The 20,623-nt window shown below is 45.5% G+C and overlaps 1 protein-coding gene and 1 long non-coding RNA gene across 6 annotated transcripts in view; both read left to right on the forward strand.

The window, feature by feature from the left end:
* Window positions 1–20,623, forward strand: part of LOC125756122 (serine/arginine repetitive matrix protein 5-like) — a 96,306-nt gene that overhangs the window by 1,901 nt on the left and 73,782 nt on the right. For 4 of the 5 annotated variants that reach the window (XM_037672844.2, XM_049418829.1, XM_049418831.1 and 1 more), the window contains exon 4: window positions 18,481–18,612. The exons of the other annotated variant lie outside the window; for it this stretch is intronic. In XM_037672844.2, coding sequence (XP_037528772.1) covers window positions 18,481–18,612 — 132 coding nt within the window. The remainder of the gene's footprint in view (window positions 1–18,480; window positions 18,613–20,623) is intronic. 5 annotated transcript variants of the gene reach the window in all.
* Window positions 375–5,253, forward strand: LOC119406007 (uncharacterized). The gene is made up of 2 exons (XR_007417389.1): window positions 375–4,948; window positions 5,031–5,253. It is a non-coding gene; the product is annotated as an uncharacterized LOC119406007 (long non-coding RNA).

Genomic DNA, 20,623 nt, shown 5'->3' on the forward strand with positions numbered 1-20,623 from the left:
CCTGTATTGCTGCATTTACTGTGACGTTGTGGAAGAATACTGCAATATTTATGAATGGATCTATAGTGTTGTGTTATGGATAAGTAACTGGATGATCCCAGCACATTATACAAACTGGTAGTTTGAGGTATTTAGGCTTTTCTCAATGAAAGTGTGGCTGAAACGGGAATGGGTTTGATAAAAATTCAAGGCATATATTTCATTGTGTGCTGCGGTTATGTCAAAATCATTTAAGGTACGTATATGCAGCTTTGTGTTCATTTGGGTTTCTGCTCTTGACAGCTGAACTGGCTGGTGGCCCCCCCCCCCCCCCCCCCCCCCCCCCCCCGCCCCGCTTTTAAGTTGTCAAAACGTTCGCAGTACAAGAGAAAAAAGGGAGGGGGAGGGTCATTGCATGATTAGTGTCTTCCCACCTTGGTTTTTGACAACCTACAAAGTTTTTTTTTTAATTTTAGGTCATTCAGTATCTGACAGAAAAGTCATTTTCCTAGTGTGTTTCTTTTGAAAAAAATTTTTCCTATCGCACTAATTTTGTCGTGTGTCATAAAACATGCCAAAAGAACTAGGTCCCTCATTATCAGGGGTAAAACAGATTTAACAATAGAATGCTTGCAGTAGAAATGACATTTGCTGATTATTATTCATTTTGAGGTTATTTATGGGCCATTACCAAGCGTTGCAAAATGGTTATGGTTTTTTTTTTTTTTTTTTTCGAGTGGTTTTCCACAAAAGTCACATTCTATATCAACCAAGTGCTCAGAACATGTACATTGTGCAGAGAAATATTAGACGAACATATTATGCAACATTACAGACAGATAATAATAAACTTGCAAGAAACTAAGATTTGGTGCATGTTTATCTTCATCATCTTCATATTTAATATAAAGGTGTTCGTAGTAAAACTATTGCATATACTACTTCTGATGGAACATTGCATTTGTAATAAACTGAGATAGTTTTATCAGAGTAATTTTTGTTGTAAGCGACTAAAAAAAACATTGAAATGGCCTTCCTAGACATGAAATTTTCTACCACGTTTTGTCGACTCCAGAAGGCCTCTCTGTTGCACAGACGGAGAACATGGACATGAGTTGTTGGTCTGGTAGAGGGGAACATAAGCTGACGGTTCACCCCAGGTGTAGCCACGAGTCACCTTAGTTGAGCAGGACATTTACTTGTACATTGTGTCATGTCAGCCTGCCTGGTGTCATCACGTGACAGTGGGAAGCCAAGATCACCATTGTGTATGCTGTGTGACTGCCTCCTCTGAATGAGTTATAATTTAAATAATGACATACCATATTTAATCTAATGCACACCTAATTTTCTCAGATTGAAAATAAAAATAGCACCTGAATTTACTGTTGCCAAATAAAAATTGACAGTTAGGAGAAAGAGACAAGCACAAGTCGCCTTTATAGAACGGGAAATGTATTCTCCTGGCAGTTTCTTTTCTTTTGCAGTCTAGTTTTGCTGGCTTTAAGATCACTTTGGATACACCTCGATCGCTTGCCAAAAGAAGGGCCGTTACCTTGACAAGCTTGTTCTACATGCAGTTACTTAAAGAGGTCTGCAAGGTGGTGTTCCGAGGTCAGAATATTTTTCTGTTTTCGACCCGTAAAAACTTTTCCTGGTCAACAAGCAGCTGAAGATCTCCCTTTGTTTGCGCTACTTATAGTCATAAGCCTCGGGCACGCAGAAAGACTTGATGCAGGTATCTTCAGCATGCAAAATAAGTTTCCTTTGACGTGAGCTTTCATAATGAAAGTGTGCATCCTCATTTGCACCATGTGGAGCAGCTATGACACACACAGGTCCCAGTCATGCACGAAATAAATCAGCGCGAACTCTTGACAAAATGTACTCTGTCGCTGTTTCGTCATGCCAGTGACATTGCATTTGACCCCTCTGATGGGAGGCTTTTGCCAATGCCGCGAATGTGGTTTCAGTTTTGCATTTTATTCTAACTCGCAGGAAATTATGGGCTAGTTTTACCAAAAAAAAAAAAAGATTCCCCTAAAATCAAGTAAAAACGGTATATAGATAAATATTAGTGTTTTGCATGGCTGTAATATATTATAGGTGTACCTCCATGTTAAATATATGGCTGAATGTACACCATATCTTGAGTTTCCTGAAAGCTTATTATATGTGTCCGTTGCATAATATAGGAAGTACAGTAAAACATTAATTCAGTCACTGGGACTGTGAAAAATTTTCGAATTAAGCAGGTTTTTGAATTAACGAAACATACAAAAAGCAGGATGCAAGGAACTAATCAGAGGTGGTCGTTTGCTGTGCTTGCTAGTTTGCGGCTCCAAGGGTTATGCTTTCCAGCAATACCCGGTCCCACTTTTGCCGCAAACCAGGGGAAACGGTGGGCCTTGCTGCTGTCAACGCAAAAAAAGAGAGAAAAAGAAAACAGTCTCGTGGTCAGCTGAAATGCGTGCCCGCGGAAAAGAAGGCGTGCTTCGCTGCAACACAGCGGTGACACGCGGGCAACATGTCACTTGCTCCTCACAGCGTCAGCGCATCATGATGCGACCATTCGCCCATTCTTTCTGGTAAAATAAAGAATTTAATAATGACCATTGTGACGGAATTCGCGATGTGTTCTGACTGGAAAACATGATCGTTGAAGTTTTCGAAGTAGGCGTTGCAGGCAATAAATGCTGCGAGCAGTGCAAGCGCGCAAATTGCCGGAGCAATCGCCAATCGGATGTTTGTATACATCGTGAGTTCTGTCAGACCGTCCTTCATTATTTTTTTCTTTTCCCGAAAAGGATGGGTAAACCATGACGCTGATGTAGTGTGAAGTATGTGGCATGCTGCCCGGGTGTTATCACTGTGTTGTAGTGAATCACGTCTTTTCCGCACGCACACGTTTCAGCTGACCACAAGACTGCTTTTTATTTTATTTTTTTTCCTTTTTTCATTTTTGCACTGGCAGTAGCGAGGCTGTGGGGCTTCACCTGTCACTCATTAGTATATCGCTACGCTGCATTGCCTTGTGGCTCCTAAGGGCCGTCGTTTCTGCGGGCTTGCGGTGAAATCTGGATCGGTAATTGGCACATGGCACCCAAAGTGTTCGAATTAACCTGGCTGGTGCTGACCGCCGCTTCAAATTATCCGCTCAAATTTATATTGCAAAATACGGGACCTAATAAGCCCTTTGAATTAAGCGAGATTTCGAAATAAGAGTTCACATTAATGAGGTTTTATGGTATGCGACAACTATAAGGGTAGGGGAGCGGTGAACTGTGGCTGCAGTGCTATTAATGGACATGCAGGCCTCCCCAGTGCACGGCATGTGTTAGCATGTCTGTGTTCCTGGGTCAGTCTGTGTTCAGTGTCACAACAGCTGCAGGATAAGCCAACTTTCACATTGAAGAGCTCTTCAGAGATTCAAAACACTACTACGGGACAAAACCGGGGAAATGGCCATATTTTTCATGTGCAAGAGAGATGAGAGAACCAACCATAAAACTCTCTGAAGGAAAGGTGACTGCGATGTACGAATGTGAACAGAAGTGCTTGCATTATTTTCCTAACTGGATCTTTTTTTGCCATCTACATGAAGAACTTGGATGAATATTTGGATTCATGCTCCCATGAACAGCTTATTTCGTTACACAGATGTGCAGACAGCTGTCATATGAAACATGCAGTTTTACTGCTCATATGAACATTTATATACCACATCCATGAACTTGAAGGAAAGAAGTGGAAATCCTAAGGGCTCCTTTTTCTTTGTTATACACAATATTAATGAGCACTAACAGACAAATTGTCTGTTAGTGCTCATTAATATCCATGAACTTGAGCACACATCAGAAATGCCATTTCATGTTAGTAATTCATCATCATCAGTATATCTTATATCCACTGCAGGACGAAGGATCACGTGTTAATTATGCAGGAATACTTGAGATCGTGAAAAAAAGAATATGTACGTGTATGTATTGACTGAATTGTTTGCCTGCATTTGGCCCATGGTTCTCAGGAGCTTGACTTGAGCCCTCACCCCTTGCCTACTAGAGGCATGCTATTCATGGTTAGGGATCTCATGGTTACAGACCATGAAGTCTCTAAACACTTCAGAATCGCTCTTGTGCCGTGCTGTTACCTGGTATTCCGGCCCTAAATGACAGAAAATTTTTAATTGCGGGATAGAATACTACATTTTAAGTGTTTATTTATTGGAAATCTTAACTAATAATGAAAAAGGAAGCATTTAAGGTACTCGAAAAGTGAAGCTGAACAGAGGTGAATAAATGCGCAATTGATGCAAAAGGTGGGCAGAACTTGTTCTGTTGCACTAAGCATTATCACACAGTCTGTGAATTCATGGACTGCGCAATATACTGCATAAAGCATGGGATTACACAAATTGCTTTTTTGCAAGTTGTGTACCATGTCCTTCTACCATTGCCTTGCCATGTCGAAGTTTGAGACATCACTGTCATTGTCGACTTCATACTCGGGCGACTAGCTGAGTGTATCCACAGCACCAATTTCTTCTTCTCTGACCAGTTGTGCACATCATCTTCGGAGTCGACTTGATTCGTTGCTGAAATTGCTGAAACCCCAACAATTATTATTCTCCACGCAAATCGAACGTGCTGCTGTTTTTGCAGCCCAGTGGAATGTGTGCTGCCATCAACCAGAAGCATGGCAAAGCATCGAGACCAAGGCACGTTCAGTGCGAAAAAAGGAAAAGTAGAGTTGGCAAGCTGAGCTCGTTTTTAGCAGTTTTTACTAGAAATGCGTGGACAAGCTGAGCTCATTCATGGCGCTGAAAGGGTTAAGGCCCTTAAGACTAAACCCTCGGCCCACAACTTCTCCACAAAATGTCAAGAGGTAAATTGGTGATTGATTACTCCAGACGTGTTTGTCAATCCCATATACATGTCTCACCCCTCCCCTGGGGTATGTAGCGGCAAATGTAAGTTTTGCTCTCGGAGAGCAAATCTACAACATCCGAGTCTGTCATAAACATGTGCTCTTGCGTTAAATCATTAACGCAGAGCAGTGGAGGCCGTGCTCCTCAGTCCTGACCCTGGCTCCCGAATCGGGATTTTCGGCTGGGCAGAAGAAGCGTGTGGGGCTCAGTGGCTCTTCTAGTTCAGACGTTCTTGCAGTGACTACTTTCCCAGTCGAGTCTCCTATGGCCAGGAATCTTTGGGTCAACATCTTGTTCACCCAGCCTCCTTTGAGATGCATCTCAATAAAGTTTTTCTGCCACCATCACCAGCCTCGCTGTTTACTTTTTTCTTAATTGCATCGAGGAAGCATCTTGCTGTAACATTTCGAGTTGTCTGAAATGAAATAAATTCGCCATACACTTGAACGCCACGCATAGTAATTGGGTAAACTGAATGTGCTGTTAAATCTAAAGCTACAATGCAAAAGTGCAGTTAAAAAGAGAGCAGCTGGAATGAAAAATCGAACCAAGTGCAACAAGCCAGACTGTGATCATGTTAAAAACACAGGCATGTAGTTTGCCTGTGTTTTTAACATGATCACAGTCACACAGGTGCCTGTGTTTCAGTTAGGGGCACTCTAAAGAACCCCAGGCATTTCTGGAGCCCTCCGCTACGGCGCCTCTTGTGACCGTATCATGGTTTTGGGACGTAACACTCCAGCAATTACACTCAAACCTCATTATAACAAAGTTGCACCTGCCACGAAAATAACTTCGTTATATCCGAAAATTCGTTATAAACGTTTATTTGTAACACTGTAGCTATGACAAGACTGTTCTTCATTTACTTCGTTATAACCGATAATTCGTTATATCCGTTTTCGTTATAACGAGGTTTGAGTGTACTATTATGTGACGTCACGGCATGTCTGCCATAGCACTTCTTCACGAAGGCCACGTCCATGTTGAGAAGCAAAAAGAAATTCGTTCCACTAAAGATTTAAAATTTATCTTCTAGCTGAACAAAGTGCAAGTCTGTGAGTTGCTGTAACCTTTGTTGAAAGCTGATTTGCTGCAAAGAAAAAGAAATTTGTCAGAAAAGACCATTTTGCCACTTTTAATTACATCATAAAAATGTAGTTGGCCTGTTTTATATCTACTTCAGGACGGACTCTCCCAATGAATTCCAATTCGCCTCATCCTGCGTGAGCCGATTCCATCTTATGCCTGCAAAATTAATTTCACCACCCCATCTAATCTGCCGTCCTCAGCTACGTTTCCAATCTCTTGGTATCCATTCCATTGCCCTAACTGACCATTGATTCTCTTTCCTTCACATCACATTACCTGCCCAAGTCCACTTTTTTCTTAATGCCAGCAGGGATATCGGGCAGCCCTGTTTTTCATATCTACTCTATGATCTTTCTCTTTCTTGATGTATTGCTGATGATTTTGAGTTCTATCACTGCATGGCGTCACTTCAACTCAGATTTCTTTGTTATTCTCCAAGTTTAGGCCCCGTGTGCTAGTACTGGCAATATGCAAAGGTTGTACACTTTCTGCTTTAGGGACAGCAGCAAGTTGCCAACGAGTTGGGAATGTCTGCTGAATGCGCAGCATGCAATCCTTATCCTTCAGTGAATTTTCTTTACATGTGTAGATTCCCCTATAAGTAATTGATCTAGATATACATACTACTGTACGTTCTACGGTCCAGTTGTCAATCGTGATCTCGTTTTTTTGTCAGGCCTCCATCACCTTTGTTGTGTGCATATTTATCTTTCTCGGTTTCGGTCTTCAGTAATTTTTTTTGCAATTGTTCTTCATTCCTAAAAAGCATGTCGTCTGCAAACCGTAAGTTACTGAGACATTCTCCTTTAATCTTTGTTCCTATTTTTTCCCAATGTAGTCGTTTGAATAGTTCTAAAGATTAAGTGAACAACAATGGAGAGATAGTTGCCTTTGCCTTGGTAGGAATTTTCTGGTTTGTGCAGAAGCAGGGTATCTCTGGGACCTTTGTAGATGGTGGCTAGGGTATTCACACATGTTTTAAGTGCCCCTTTACAACACAATGCTTCCAATGCTGCTGGTATCTCAGAGTCGGATACCGTTTCGTAGGCTATAAGAGCTAATAACTCTTGTACTTGGCAGATTTCTCAAGTACTTAGAATACCCTTTCTTGTATCTAGCTTGCTGTCTAGGTTTATTAATGTCAAGTGTGTCCCTTATCGTATTTAAAATTACCTTTGTGAATATTTTGTATAATACTGAAGGTAAGCTGATCGGTCCATATTTCATCTTTCATGTCTCCCTTGTGTAATAATGTAATATTGGTGTGTTTCTAACTTGCTGGTACACTTGAAGCCTTATGGCATTGCATTTAAAATGTCTTAGGCTTATTAAGTATAAGATCTACATTTTTGTTCAAATCAGCTGTTAAACTGTTTTCTCTGGCCGCTTTTCTGCGGGACATGCTTTGTAGAGTGCTTCTAACCTCTTCAATAGTTGCACATGGCACTTCAGTGCCGTGTTTGACTTTGACTTCATTTAAGGTTGGATGGCTTGTTGGTAAACTGTACAATTCCGACTAAGTTTTCTGTCATCTTCATGGTGTCATAGAAATTGCTAATAACATTGCCTTGCTTATCTTTCACTACATGCATTTTGGTCCTTCCTATACAGGGTTTCTTTGAATTTCTTTGATGCTGCCGCGTTTCTTTTTATTGCTGCCATTTGACGTGATAGTACAAGATGTCATTGAGTTTCCTCTTGATCAGGTTAGCAAATTGTATGATTATAAATCGGCAAAGGTAACCTTTTTGTGTGAAGGCCTCTCTTTAGTCTCCTGAATTTTGTTGCCTTATGAAAAATTTTGTGTCTACTCCTGTGGAAAATATATCAAGAGGTATATTTCAGGGAAGGGCTTTCTGTCTTATATTGAATGACCTCAAAAAAGAAAAAGAAAAAAAATACACACACACATATATATATATGTATATACATACACAAAAACTGGAATTGCAGACTGTTGATCACCAGGGTGGGTCACTTGGCATGGAATAACCCAATACAAAGTGGGCTACTAATTTCACAATTTTGGGACTGAGGGCTAAAAGGCCCTCTGTCCTAAAACTGGTATTACCTGCCTGTGTGGTTAAATACCAAAGTAGGAAGACTTTGGTATGTAACCACTAAGGTGTGCCGAGGGGACAGAGTATGAAAGAAGGAAATACTTAAAAAATTCTTTTGTATAAAATCTTAAAGTATTGAGCATGTTTTCTATGAGTTACCTTGAAGTTAAACAGGCCAAATTGTGCTGTGGGAGGTAGTTTAACTTGCTGCTTAGCATTAACTTGCCTCTTACATGAGCATGTTTTAAGCCTTTGATTTCGGGGGGGGGGGGGGGGGGGCTAAAAGCATTTGCGGGCAACTGATGTTAATCTTTGAATACAGTTTTGTAACTGAATGATTATGTGCAAAATGCATTTCTGCATACAGTTGTAATATTCTAAAGCATTCTGGATGTGATGGTGTTCACTGTGCTAAAAGCCTTTAATACATGTTCCTTGTGGCTGGTACTAAGCTTACATGAAGTTATGGCTGGCACTTAGCTTTGATTATTAAGTCTTTTATTGTTCTTTTATGCATGCAACCATGGTGGACTTAGAGGCTTTTGTTAATAAATAGACTTCTCATAAAAGTTGGTCGTGCAGAATGGGATGCAAGCGAAGGTGCGTGGGACCAAGGCAGTGACTTCAAGGTGGTTTGAAACTTTGTGGGTTTGTACTGAGGTAGTTTTGGAAAAAATAATTAGGACACTGGTGAAGTCTGCTGAAACTTGGTCTACTGACTTGTTTTTTCTGTAAGAGTTCATGTTTGTGCATTATTTCTACCTTTTTTGCTGTTACTTGCTACTTGTGAAGGGCAAGCTTGGCAATTTTTTTGTACCTGAAGCTCAGTGAGACTCCTATTGTTTCTGGCCACCACATTTGCTCAAAGGCTACTTAGACATGCATGGTTTTTTCATGATTAAATTCTAAAGATTGGTTTGTGGATTTGTGCATGCCTTCAGTCAAAGCAATCTCTGCTGGCTACCCTGTGGTTGTTTACGTTGGTACATGGGCATGCTGACATTATCATGGGAACATGTCATCGAGTATTTTGTATGAGAATTTGTTGCAAGGCCAGTTCTTTGACTTTCAGTTTCTGTTGTCACAAGGGATGAGTGGAAAGGTGGTTATAGTGTTGTGGATTCAGTAAGCCACTTTTGGTAGCTGTGGTGACATTGTGACATCCTCCCTACCAACACTGATAATTCCAAGGGATGTGGAGTATGTTTGCCAGGCTTGTCATCTGGTTAAATAAAAACACACGGACATTTTTTTAATGTTTTTACTGCAAAAGGTTTTGCACCTTGAAAAGGCGTGTCCCTCCATTTGTGAGTGGACGCTGGCGGCGGCGAGTCAAGACGTGCTCGCGTCGGCTCCTGCATTTTGCCAACTTTTCTAGTATTTTGTCGTCGAGTGTCTATGTTTATTTGTGCAAATCTTTTCCGCGAAGTTCTAAGGACCACGTGGATACCCTCTTTTGCCACAGTGAGTGATTTTTCACCAATTTACGGATATTTGTGTGCCTCCGTCGGCGGCGTCTCACCTAAGGAGCACTTCGGAGACCAAGCCTAGGCCACCCAGCCGGCCTCAGGGGCGGCTCGGCGCCCCTCGTCCGTAACCATGATGGAATATCAAGTGGAGGGGGAAAATATTTCCCCAGAGGAAGTCACTCAAGACCAGGGATGGCAAACTGCAGGCGCCAGAAGAGTTAGCGCCAAATCGAGGGGAGCTGACCCTAACGCCGCGGCAACGCTTTCGGCGTCCCGTGGCGACAAGCCTAGCGGCGCAGCGCTGAAGTCCAAGATTATTAGAGCAAGCCGAATGCCGGTTCTTCCCAAAGAAGACACCAAAATCGTCATTAGACCAAGAGGTGGACTGAATATCTCCAAAATTGGAGCGGCTGCGGTGGCTGACGCTATACTTGCAGCTGCCGGCATCAGCCCCGATGAGCTCTCACAAGACACTCTGTGCCCGAACTTACAGCAAAACATCATGGTGGCGAGCACTCCTAGACGGGAAAATGCCGATCGATACTCCCGCCTCAAGCAAATCCGCATCTCGGGCAACATCCACGAAATCTGCGCGTATGAGACTGCTCCGCACTCCACCTGCAAGGGGGTCATACGTGGCATCCCTTTACAAGACGACCCAGCGACGCTGGATGGCAAGATCGTTAACCAGAAAAACCCGCTCGCACTGGCAGCTAAGAGGATTGCTCAGACCGAGACTGTGATCATCGCCTTTGACGGGCACCGGGTACCGAATTTTGTCAGGTACGGAACGCTCCTGTTGAAATGTTCCCTATATCGAAAGCAAGTCGACGTATGCCACGCCTGCGGAAGACTCGGGCATCGCGCTGATGTCTGTCCAACACCGAGCGACGTCGTCTGTCGGGGATGCGGCCTTCCAAACCCCGATGAGCAGCACCAATGCACCCCAATATGCAAGTTCTGTGGCGGTCCGCACCTTACTGCTGGTAAAGAATGTGCACATAGATTCAAGACTCCGTACGTTGTTCGCCGACGACGCTTCGAGCGTGCCAGACAGCAAGAGGAGCTCGCCCTGCCGTCGATCCTTCGATCCTCCGATTCGCAAGCCTCATCCAACCCCAGCCCTAGGGGCAGCAGACGCTCGCGCCCACGAAATCGCTCCATGAGCCGACGGGGCTCCAAAAGCCGCTCTGCCTCAAGATCACGACCATCGTCGCCTTCTCCAGCGCGCTCCAGCTCAAGAGGCCGCTCCACGTCCCGCACCCGGAGCGGCTTGTCCAACAGGCCAAGATCCAACACCCCCTCCGGAGGTAAAGGCAAGTCCTATCTAACGTGGGCCGATAGGGCCCGTGGCAACCAAGCGCAGGCGTCCAACTCCCAAGACTCGCACGACCCGCGTCTCACTAACGAGCTCGAAGAGCTTAGGCGTGCCAAGATAGTCTCAGGAAAGAAAACGCTCAATTCAAGCAGGAAATCAGTCGGCTAGCCACCGAGATAGCCGAAATACGAAAAATGGCGCTCAAACCGCCGGCTGCTCCGGCCGCCGCAAGTTCGTCGGCCATGGACACGGCGGAGGCTCCCCCCAAGGCGGGTGCAGTGAAGCGTCGCGCCCTGGATAACTCGAGGGAAGACGAGACTCTGGAACTCCTTTCGGAGCTCAAGAAGGCCATCTCCAACATACAGTCAGGCCTCTCTCAAGTACAAGAAATGATCGCGCACCCCCAGCTGGGTCTGGTCGCCCTCAGCGAGAGAATACTTAGACTGGAGGGGACCCACCAGGGATTTTTGCCGAGCACATCGACAGCACCAGTCCCAAACTTGAACAGTGTCATTGCCCCACCGACAGAAGGTGCCATCCTGCAGGCGGCCCTCTCGAAACCCATCCCCAAGCCCAAACATGGATAACGAAACTAACGTCATAACAATGTGGCAGTGGAATTGCGCAGGGTTCGTCAGCAAACGGGCGACCCTGCGACAATACCTAAAAGGCATAAAAGACAAACCCCAAGTTATCACCATGCAAGAAACGATCACATCATCACACATCAGGCTTCCCGGTTTCCTCACTGTGGCTTCCACTGAAGGGGGAAGGGGGGTCGCCACTCTGGTCAGTAAAAGGTTCACGTGCATTCAGCGAGACCTCGGTCCCGTGGACAATGGGGTCGAGTACGTCATGACGGAACTCCTTGTCGACAACCCTAAGCGGTGCTTACGAAGGAACAGTATCTTCATATTAAATGTTTACTGCAGACCCAGCGTACACAGAGCCAGGGCTGGTGGTCTTCTGAAGAAGGCAGTGCATTTTGCCGGCTGTCAACCTCTTGTCGTCATGGGAGACTTCAATGCCCAGCATCAGGCGTGGGGCTACCACACCAATACGAAGAAGGGTAGAGACATATGGCACACGACAACGGAGGAAGATCTTACACTGGTCACCAATAAGGACTTCCCGACCAGGAGAGGGAACTCGGTGTGCCGAGATACAACCCCGGATCTCACCTTTGTCAAGAATCTGGAAAACGTCAAGTGGACAAACACAGCTGTGGACCTCGGTAGCGATCATTGCATCATCGAAGTGGTGATAGAAGTTGCCCGTAACAAGACGAGGACCTTTAAGTTCATCGACTGGGACTTGTTTCGAGCCAATCGCTCCGAGCGCGCCCTCCCACCGGATGCGGATCTAGACTCTTGGTGCGAGGGGTTAAAAGAAGATGTGGCTAGCGCCGCCAAAGAGGTGACAACCGACCTGGAGGTGGACAGGATGGACAGTAGGCTCGCGCATCTGTTGGAAGCCAAGCAGGCACTACTCGCAAGATGGAAGACTCAGCGCCATAACAGGAGACTGCGCAAGAAAATATCCGAAATCAACAAAACGGTAGAAGATCATTGCAAGGTCTTATGCAAGCAGCAATGGGATGAGCTGTGTGAATCTGTGGAGGGCCAGCTCAAGACCGGTAAAAGCTGGAGACTCCTCAAGCACCTACTCCACGATGGCAACACCAAGTCCAATCAGAAGAGAGCTTTGGCGAAAGCTGTCCATTTGGCCACCGACTCGACTCCAGATGAGGCGATCACGGAGCAGCTCATAGACAAGTACCTGGCGGCCACGGATGATCCGGTGCCTCCTCAGTTTCCCAATTACGAGGGGCATGACGCGCCATCGATGGACGGGGACTTCACCCTGGCTGAGGTCAAGCGAGTTCTGGCATCCCTCAATAGCAGATCTGCCCCTGGGCCAGATGGGGTAACCAACAAAATGCTCAAGCACCTCGACGATGACTCAATCGAGTTTCTTACAGACAAGATCAACGAAATCTGGCGCAGCGGTCTCATCCCCAAGAGCTGGAAAGCGGCCTGCACAGTATTAATACCCAAGCCGGGTAAGGCGCCGAGCATCGAGAATCTTAGGCCAATCTCCTTGACGTCGTGCGTCGGGAAGGTGGCCGAGCACGCCATGCTCAACCGCCTCACTGTCCACCTCGAGTCTAACGAATGCTATACCCACAACATGATTGGCTTTCGGTCGGGGCTCTCGACTCAGGACGCCATGAAGTTGATCAAACACCAGGTCATTGACTCCGGCTCCGCTGACACCAAGGCGATTCTCGGATTGGACTTGGAAAAGGCTTTTGACAACATATCGCACGTCTTTATTCTGAAGAGCTTGTCTCAGTTTCACGTCGGCAAGCGGGCGTACAATTTCGTGCGCTCCTTCCTTTCCTCGAGGTCCACAAGACTGAAGATTGACGATTTTTTGACCCACGAAATTACCCTTGGGCCAAAGGGGACACCTCAGGGGGCGGTGATCTCCCCGACGCTGTTCAATATCTGCATGATCAACCTGTCGAGGGCCTTGAACAAGATACCGAACATTAACCACACGATCTATGCGGACGACATCACCATCTGGTCCCTCAGCGGATGTGAGGGTCAGGTCGAGAGTGCTTTGCAAGAGGCCATCGATGTGACGCAGCGCTATCTCCTCCCCACCGGGCTAAGGTGCTCGCCCGCTAAGTCCGAGCTCTTACTCTATAAGAAGAGGCCCAGAGGTGGTTATCACCGGTCCTGGAAACCAGCAGCGGAGAGCCACATTACGTTATTCACCGATAACGGCTCCCCAGTTCCGCGGGTGGACACTATCAGGGTCCTAGGAATGTTTATCGAGTCTAACGGCGCCAATGGAGCCGCCGTCAAACGCATTTGTTCCAAGACCGAAAGCGCCCTAGGACTGATTCGAAGAATCGCTAACAGGCAGCGCGGAATCAGGGAGGACAATCTGATTCGGATTATCCACGCATTCGTACTGTGCCACCTCGCTTATTCGGCGGCCATGCACAACTGGCTCGTGTCGGAGCGCAACAAAATCAATGCCCTAATCAGAAGAGTCTTCAAGCTGGCTCTTGGCATTCCCGTTCGAACGCACACGGAAGACCTCCTCAAGTTGGGAATCCACAACACGTTCGAAGAAATTGTCGAAGCTCAAGAGTTTTCACAGTTTGTCAGACTGTCTGGCACCCCAGCGGGTAGAGCCATACTCGGCATGCTGGGACGCAACCCCGCGGTTGTCGGTCCTGACGCCGTGAAGCTGCCCAACGACGTAAGATCCAAGATTTCCATACCCCGGATGCCGCGCAATATGCATCCAATCTACAACGAAGCACGAAGACGAGCCAGGGGTAAATCTTTGCTCGCCAGTGCCCACTTGGACAAGGATCGAGCCTGCTTTGTAGATGCGGCTTCGTACACCCAAGAAGAAGCCTTCTCCTCAGTGGTCGTCGACTGTGATTGCAAAGTGATCAGCTGCGCTACCATCCGCACTTCTAGCTCCAGCGTTGCAGAGCAGGTTGCCATTGCTCTTGCGTTGATGGACGGTGTGCATGACACAATTTATTCAGACTCCAAGGCCGCTATCAAGGCCTTTCAGATGGGCATGGTGGCTCCCCAGGTCCTACACATCATTCACAAAGTCAAAGACCTCAAAAATCACTCATTGGTCTGGTTTCCTGCGCACCTTGGAACCATTGAGGGTGTCTCGCTCAATCCCAACGAGGAGGCGCACTCGGCTGCACGAGGTTTGACTGACCGTGTACCGGGTAACGCGTCATCTCCTGGGCGACCCGAGCCTCTCTGCTCGTACAACGAGATATGCAAGCACCACTATCTCTCAAGAAGAGTGTTGCCTCTACCACACTCCTCGCTATGCAGGGCCCAAGCTGTTACTCTCAGACTGCTACAAACAAGCACTTACCCGAGCCCTGCAGCACTGCACTCAATGTACCCTGAACGGTTCCCAAGCCCGGACTGCCCCCTGTGTGGTGGTTATGCGGACTTCGAGCATGTCCTGTGGGGATGCGCCTCTGCCGGTCCCCCTTTCACCCAAGCGGAAATGAAAAGGCTCATTAAGGCCCAGGACCAGACCTCTCAAATCCTGGCCGTCCAGAGGGCCCGCGCGAGGGCCGTCAGGTTTAACCTGATGGTCCCCGAGTGGGCCTAGCCAGGTGACGTTGAGTTTGCTCGCGTCTATTGTGGACCGAATAAAGTTGTTTCACTCACTCCCTCCATTTGTCTCTCTGGCCTATACAACTCTCCCTCTCTTGTAACATTACATTTATGCTTTAGTTTAAAATGAGAGCTAACGAAAAACAAATATGCTTGTGTGCCCTTCCATTGCCGCTGTCATGAGTGGGGGAGTTTTATGGATTGTAATGTTCACAGGTTGGTATGTACTTAGATAATTTAAGTGCAAATTGAACTCCAGGTGATAAAGAGTAATCATTCCCCCACTATTGCATGCCTCAAAATCACGTCATGGTTTTAGCACGTTGAAACCAAGAATTTTTAGTACCAACTGGCCCAGTAATTTGCATTATTGGCAAGATTCAGGTGCCAGTTATATTAACATTATTTTGTAGTATCATCCTGATGCACATCACTGGCCTACTTATGCCACAGGAGCAGTTGGCTATGCAAGTATATATGTGCCATGGCACAAAATTACCAAGTTGCCCTTCAATTGCTTGTGCATTTTTACACTAGCCTTTATACTAAATATGCCCCGCCACGGTGGTCTAGTGGTTATGGCACTCGACTGCTGACCCGGAGGTCGCGGGATCGAATCCCGGCCGCGGCGGCTGCATTTTCGATGGAGGCGAAAATGTTTGAGGCCCGTGTACTTAGATTTAGGTGCACGTTAAAGGGGTCCTCCAACACTATTCAACCCCCCATTTTTTACTTGCGGGTTGCGTAGACTGATGGCTGGGGATAATTTTAGCATAAGTTTAAGCACCGATATCAAATTATTTAGTATTTTAATCACGCGTTGAAGTCGCTACATCGCTGCTGACCGCATCAGCGCGTAGTGGCGCTTGCCAGAACTATTGCGGGCGGAAATGACGAAGATGGGCGCTGGCCTATGATTGGATAAATGTAACGTTAGAAGTAATAACGGCGTTGCATCAAAGTTGAGATTACTATTGTGTTTCGTTTTTCTTTTCTGTGCTTTTTCAATGAACTCCAAATAGCCGCCGTCGCAACAAAAAATATCACTACAACCACAAAGTACGACAGAGGCGCCGGTTGCCATTTCGCCTCTGGTTGCTCTGGCTTTCTTTTTTTTTTTTTTTTGCCTGCGCCGGTCGGATGTCCATATGAAACGCTTGCCCCTCTTCCTTCTTTTTGCGTCTGTACGTTTGCGAGCTGCCTCTTTCCGCATGTGCGGTAGGCTCATGATTGTTGTTGAAACGGTGCAAGTAATCCTCTTCGTTGAATTGTTGTCGCTGCACACTTGTAACTCGTCGGGCTGCTCACCCAACAACCCGCGTAGGGGCGACCGTGTTTAACCGCCCATGCCGCTCCACAAATTCCCTTCTCAGAATGAGAAGAGGGAATGACATGGAATGTCGTTGTAAGGAACAGTAGACAAAGCCTCCCCAGCCTCGCTACGAAGCAGTAGCGCCCGCAACCACGTTTGTTACTATGGCAACGACGTCAACAATACGTTGGAAAGGAGAAGCAACAATAGTGTGCAAGCTTCCCCTACGTAAGAGCTTTCAGCCCATTTCATTGGAGCGCCATCCGACGTCACAGCAGAGAGTGAAATGTGGTCACGTGACCCCGCGAAAATCGAGTTGAGGGCAGGCATTTTTTTCTTGTATTTTGGATTTTCTAAATTGAATAACTTCGTACTGCGTGCCGCTATCGCTGCCGTTCTTGCTGCACTAGTTCGTCCGTACTTCAGTCTACGCAATCCACGAGTAAAAAATGGGGGGTTGAAGAGTGTTAGAGGGCCCCTTTAAAGAACCCCAGGTGGTCGAAATTTCCGGAGCCCTCCACTACGGCGTCTCTCATAATCATATGGTGGTTTTGGGACGTTAAACCCCAGATATTATTATTATTATTATTATTACCTTTATACTAAATATTAACCCTTGGCATACTGAGAACAAGCTGTGCTTGTTTGTGTGAAGAGAAAATGTACTAACAGCGCTGTTTGTCCAAAAATGTATGCATAAGAGTCTGCTGTTCCTGTATAATGCAGCAAGCAATTCGCATAGTTCAGTCCTGGAAATACAGAATTTCATCACCTCAATGTGCACTGAGACTTTCGAATAAAGAGAGAGAAATTCACCAGGCTTCAATGACCTTTTGATTCCCATAAACGGGCACTGAAGTGAATTTTAATTTTGCATGTATGCTGTAGATTGCTGCTAATGAGTTGCTTATGGTGCCAGTGCACTTGGAGTGCTCCATGAGTCTCTTCTTCCACCTCCACTTAGATCGACTCTAGCTAGCTAATGTAAAGAAACCAGGCCAAGCTGAAGGCATCTGGATTGATTTTCAGAAGGCACATATAAAAGGCATGAATGTTTGGCATCCCCTTGATACATTTACTGTAAACAGCGGTCCAAAGCATGGAATATGTATGCAGGCTGTTAAAATAAGCTCCCAAGCTGGCAAGAATCTGCCTCAAAATTACTACTCGTAACTACTTATGTGGGGAAACCAATGTTGCAGCCCTTGCAAAGATATGCTAGAGGGATAATAAGGTAATTTCTGGTATTTTTGTTAGTTTGACTAAAAATTGACAGGAAGTGCCTGTGTGGCACTTCCACATAGGCACGCAATCACGCCTTATACGATTGCATTTCTCAACTGTGATCGGCTCCTTTTCTCAGCTTATGCAAGTAAGTTAGTCATGACAGAGAAATTTGATCCAGATTGGGCTTGATTGTGATGGAAAGTAAATGGTGACACCCACATAATATCATATGTCCATAACCGGTCCCGACAGTGGTAAACATTGCTGTCATTACTGCAACCTGATTACATTTAGCAGATAAAAGTTAGTCATGAATTAGTCATAATAATAGCAGTTTTTGTCCTTGATAAAACCTTATATTTTTTTTGATGGGCATATTGTTCCTTGAATGATATACTTTGCTCACATGGCTAGGAATGCGCTATTTTCCTTTTTAATTTGAGATGCCTTTATGTGCTCATTTCTGTGTATGTAGCAGTTTTCTAAACATTGCTTTGCACAAAAGCTGTACTAACTTCATGTCGCATGACACTGGTGTGCAGCTCGTAATTACTGGAATTTGTGCCAAGAGGCCTTGGTTATCATCCATCAGGTTTGTTTGGTTCTTTGCTTTGGTTTGGGTAGCAGATGTGCTATATATGTATATGTATATATGCTATAGGGTTATTGTTTGCAAGATTTGTGAGTATTTCAAATCAAAATAAGTGCCCCAATTTATAAAGATAGTAGAGTGCTGTAGGAGTCTCCAGACCAAGAGCTGGCACTCAAGGTAGGTTTATGTAGAATGGCTGGAGGCTCGATTGAGCGCACGTGACAGTGCCTTATCTAGTACACGTGACTAGAGTGGTTGCAAGGCATGTCATCTGTGGCTACCTGGAGCACTCACCCATTGATCCATGGGGTACTGATCCACAGATAAGATGAAGGAGGTGACAGGGGTGCGCTTTAGCATCTCCAACCCGAACCTGGTGTACAACTCGTGCAGGGACGGCAGCGTCCGTGTCTGGGACCTCCGAAACATCCGACATCCAGTCTCCAAGTTTGTTGGTGAGAGATTGATTACAACATGTGTAACGTTTGTGTTTGTAATAAGGTAACGCCACAGGAGTTGGCCTCCTCCTCTGGTGTTTCCTGCTGTTGAGGCTGTGTATCAATTATATCAGCATATCATTCTGACAGGGCCATTATTTGCTATATTCTGTAGTATAAGCCTTAGAAACAAGCTGCACATATTTTCTTTATAGTCTTTTAAACATTCCCTAGTTGCATTAGACTACAGAGGCACTAAATGCATGTACTAAGTCACGCTAAAGTCTAGATTAGTCTAGTGTGTTCAACATCGCTGACTGTGGGACAGGCTCCCTTTTTTTTTTTTTTTTTGCTGGGGCAAAACTTGTCTGAGTGAACCCTCCACGGTGGTCTAGTGGTTATGGCACTCGACTGCTGACCCGAAGGTCGTGGGATCGAATCCCGGCCGCGGCGGCTGCATTTTCGATGGAGGCGAAAATGTTCGAGGCCCGTGTACTTAGATTTAGGTGCACGTTAAAGAACCCCAGGTGGTCGAAATTTCCAGAGCCCTCCACTACGGCTTTTCTCATAATCATATCTTGGTTTTGGGACGTTAAACCTGATATTATTATTGTGTGAGTGAAGGATGCAAAAACGGAACAGAATTGGTACTCGCCAAAAATATGGTGAGTATGTATTCATGTATGCTGACTCGAAGCAGGCTGTATCACCTGGTGGAGCATTCCTTGCGAGACCAGAGGCAAAGCTCAAGGTTCTTATATAAATCACTGTTTGCCACAAGCATTGTAGAATTTTCCAGCTTCAGTCAATTTCTCATGTAACTAAGTTACCTGTTGGCATAAAACAGTATAGGGTTTCTAAAAGGGTATTCAATAATCGAAATTGATTCATTGCTTGTCTTTTGTTAGCTTTCTTTTGGGCTGCATGCATTGGCATGGGATAATGCGTGACATGAGCTTGAAGCCCTTGGTGTAAAATTTGAACTTGCACTTAAATCAGTTATGCAGATCTGTTCCAATTTGTCTCCTTTCATAACCAAAGAAATGAAAAGTATTTCTCATCAGAAACGCACACTCAGTGGCTATCATTGCTTGGGAAAGGGAGAATGTTTGTTAGAAACATTGAGAGCATTACAGGTAGGAGTGGTCAGATGTAATAACCAGCAGAAGATATGTTGTGGGGTGTTCTTGAAGCCAATTGCAACAATAGCCAAGGAAGGGAATTTATACACTTAAGTTTCTTAAGACAAAAATTTCGTTGTATAAATTAGTTATGAGGCCTTTGCTCTAGTGATTTTGCTCTAGTCCACTGCATTTTATTGTTTTGGCATTTATAAGGATACTGCTAGTGTTGCCAACCCTTATGGAATAACACCCCTGTCACACGGGCACTTTCAAAGTTATTTGAACCAAACATCCTTCAAAGGAGGAGGTGCGCTTTCACACAGGTGTGCCAAGGAGGCCCTGTTAAGGGATCTTTTAGTCGAGGGAGTCTGTGTTTGTCCTTCCTTTCCATCCTTAGTTATTAAAAAGCAAGTGTCACTGTTTTCTAGAAGTGTATGAACACTAAAAACTGTGCTGATAACCAAAATCTTCATCAAATATACGCTGGAAATGCCGCATAGCCGGCTGGCTGCTGCCCATTAAGGCATTTTTGTTCGATCTTTTTTGCATCTTTAGTTTTTGGCCACCGTGGTTTTGATCTGCCGACTTGCTGTACTGTTAAAAGAGCTCAGCGACTCTGATCCCAACTGCAGCCCAGCAGAAGCCACCGCCGCAATCGCAAGCGATGTGGAGCGATCTTTTAAGCGCTGGACACACAGTACGATTTGGCGTCTGATCCAACAGGCAGCACTGAATGCTCCGGCATGCGGCATATGACGACTGAAGACACGTAGGAAGGCTGAGCAAGCATTGCGTAAGCTCTGCGCACACCCAGTGCCTCAGCATATGCCTGCTCTGAAGACTTTGCACCCTCTTCAGAAAGTACAAAACAAACAACTTCGAACAGACCTCCTTTGATATTCAAG

Source organism: Rhipicephalus sanguineus, chromosome 1 (genome assembly GCF_013339695.2).
Source record: "Rhipicephalus sanguineus isolate Rsan-2018 chromosome 1, BIME_Rsan_1.4, whole genome shotgun sequence".
NCBI classification, from domain to species: Eukaryota; Metazoa; Arthropoda; class Arachnida; order Ixodida; family Ixodidae; genus Rhipicephalus; species Rhipicephalus sanguineus.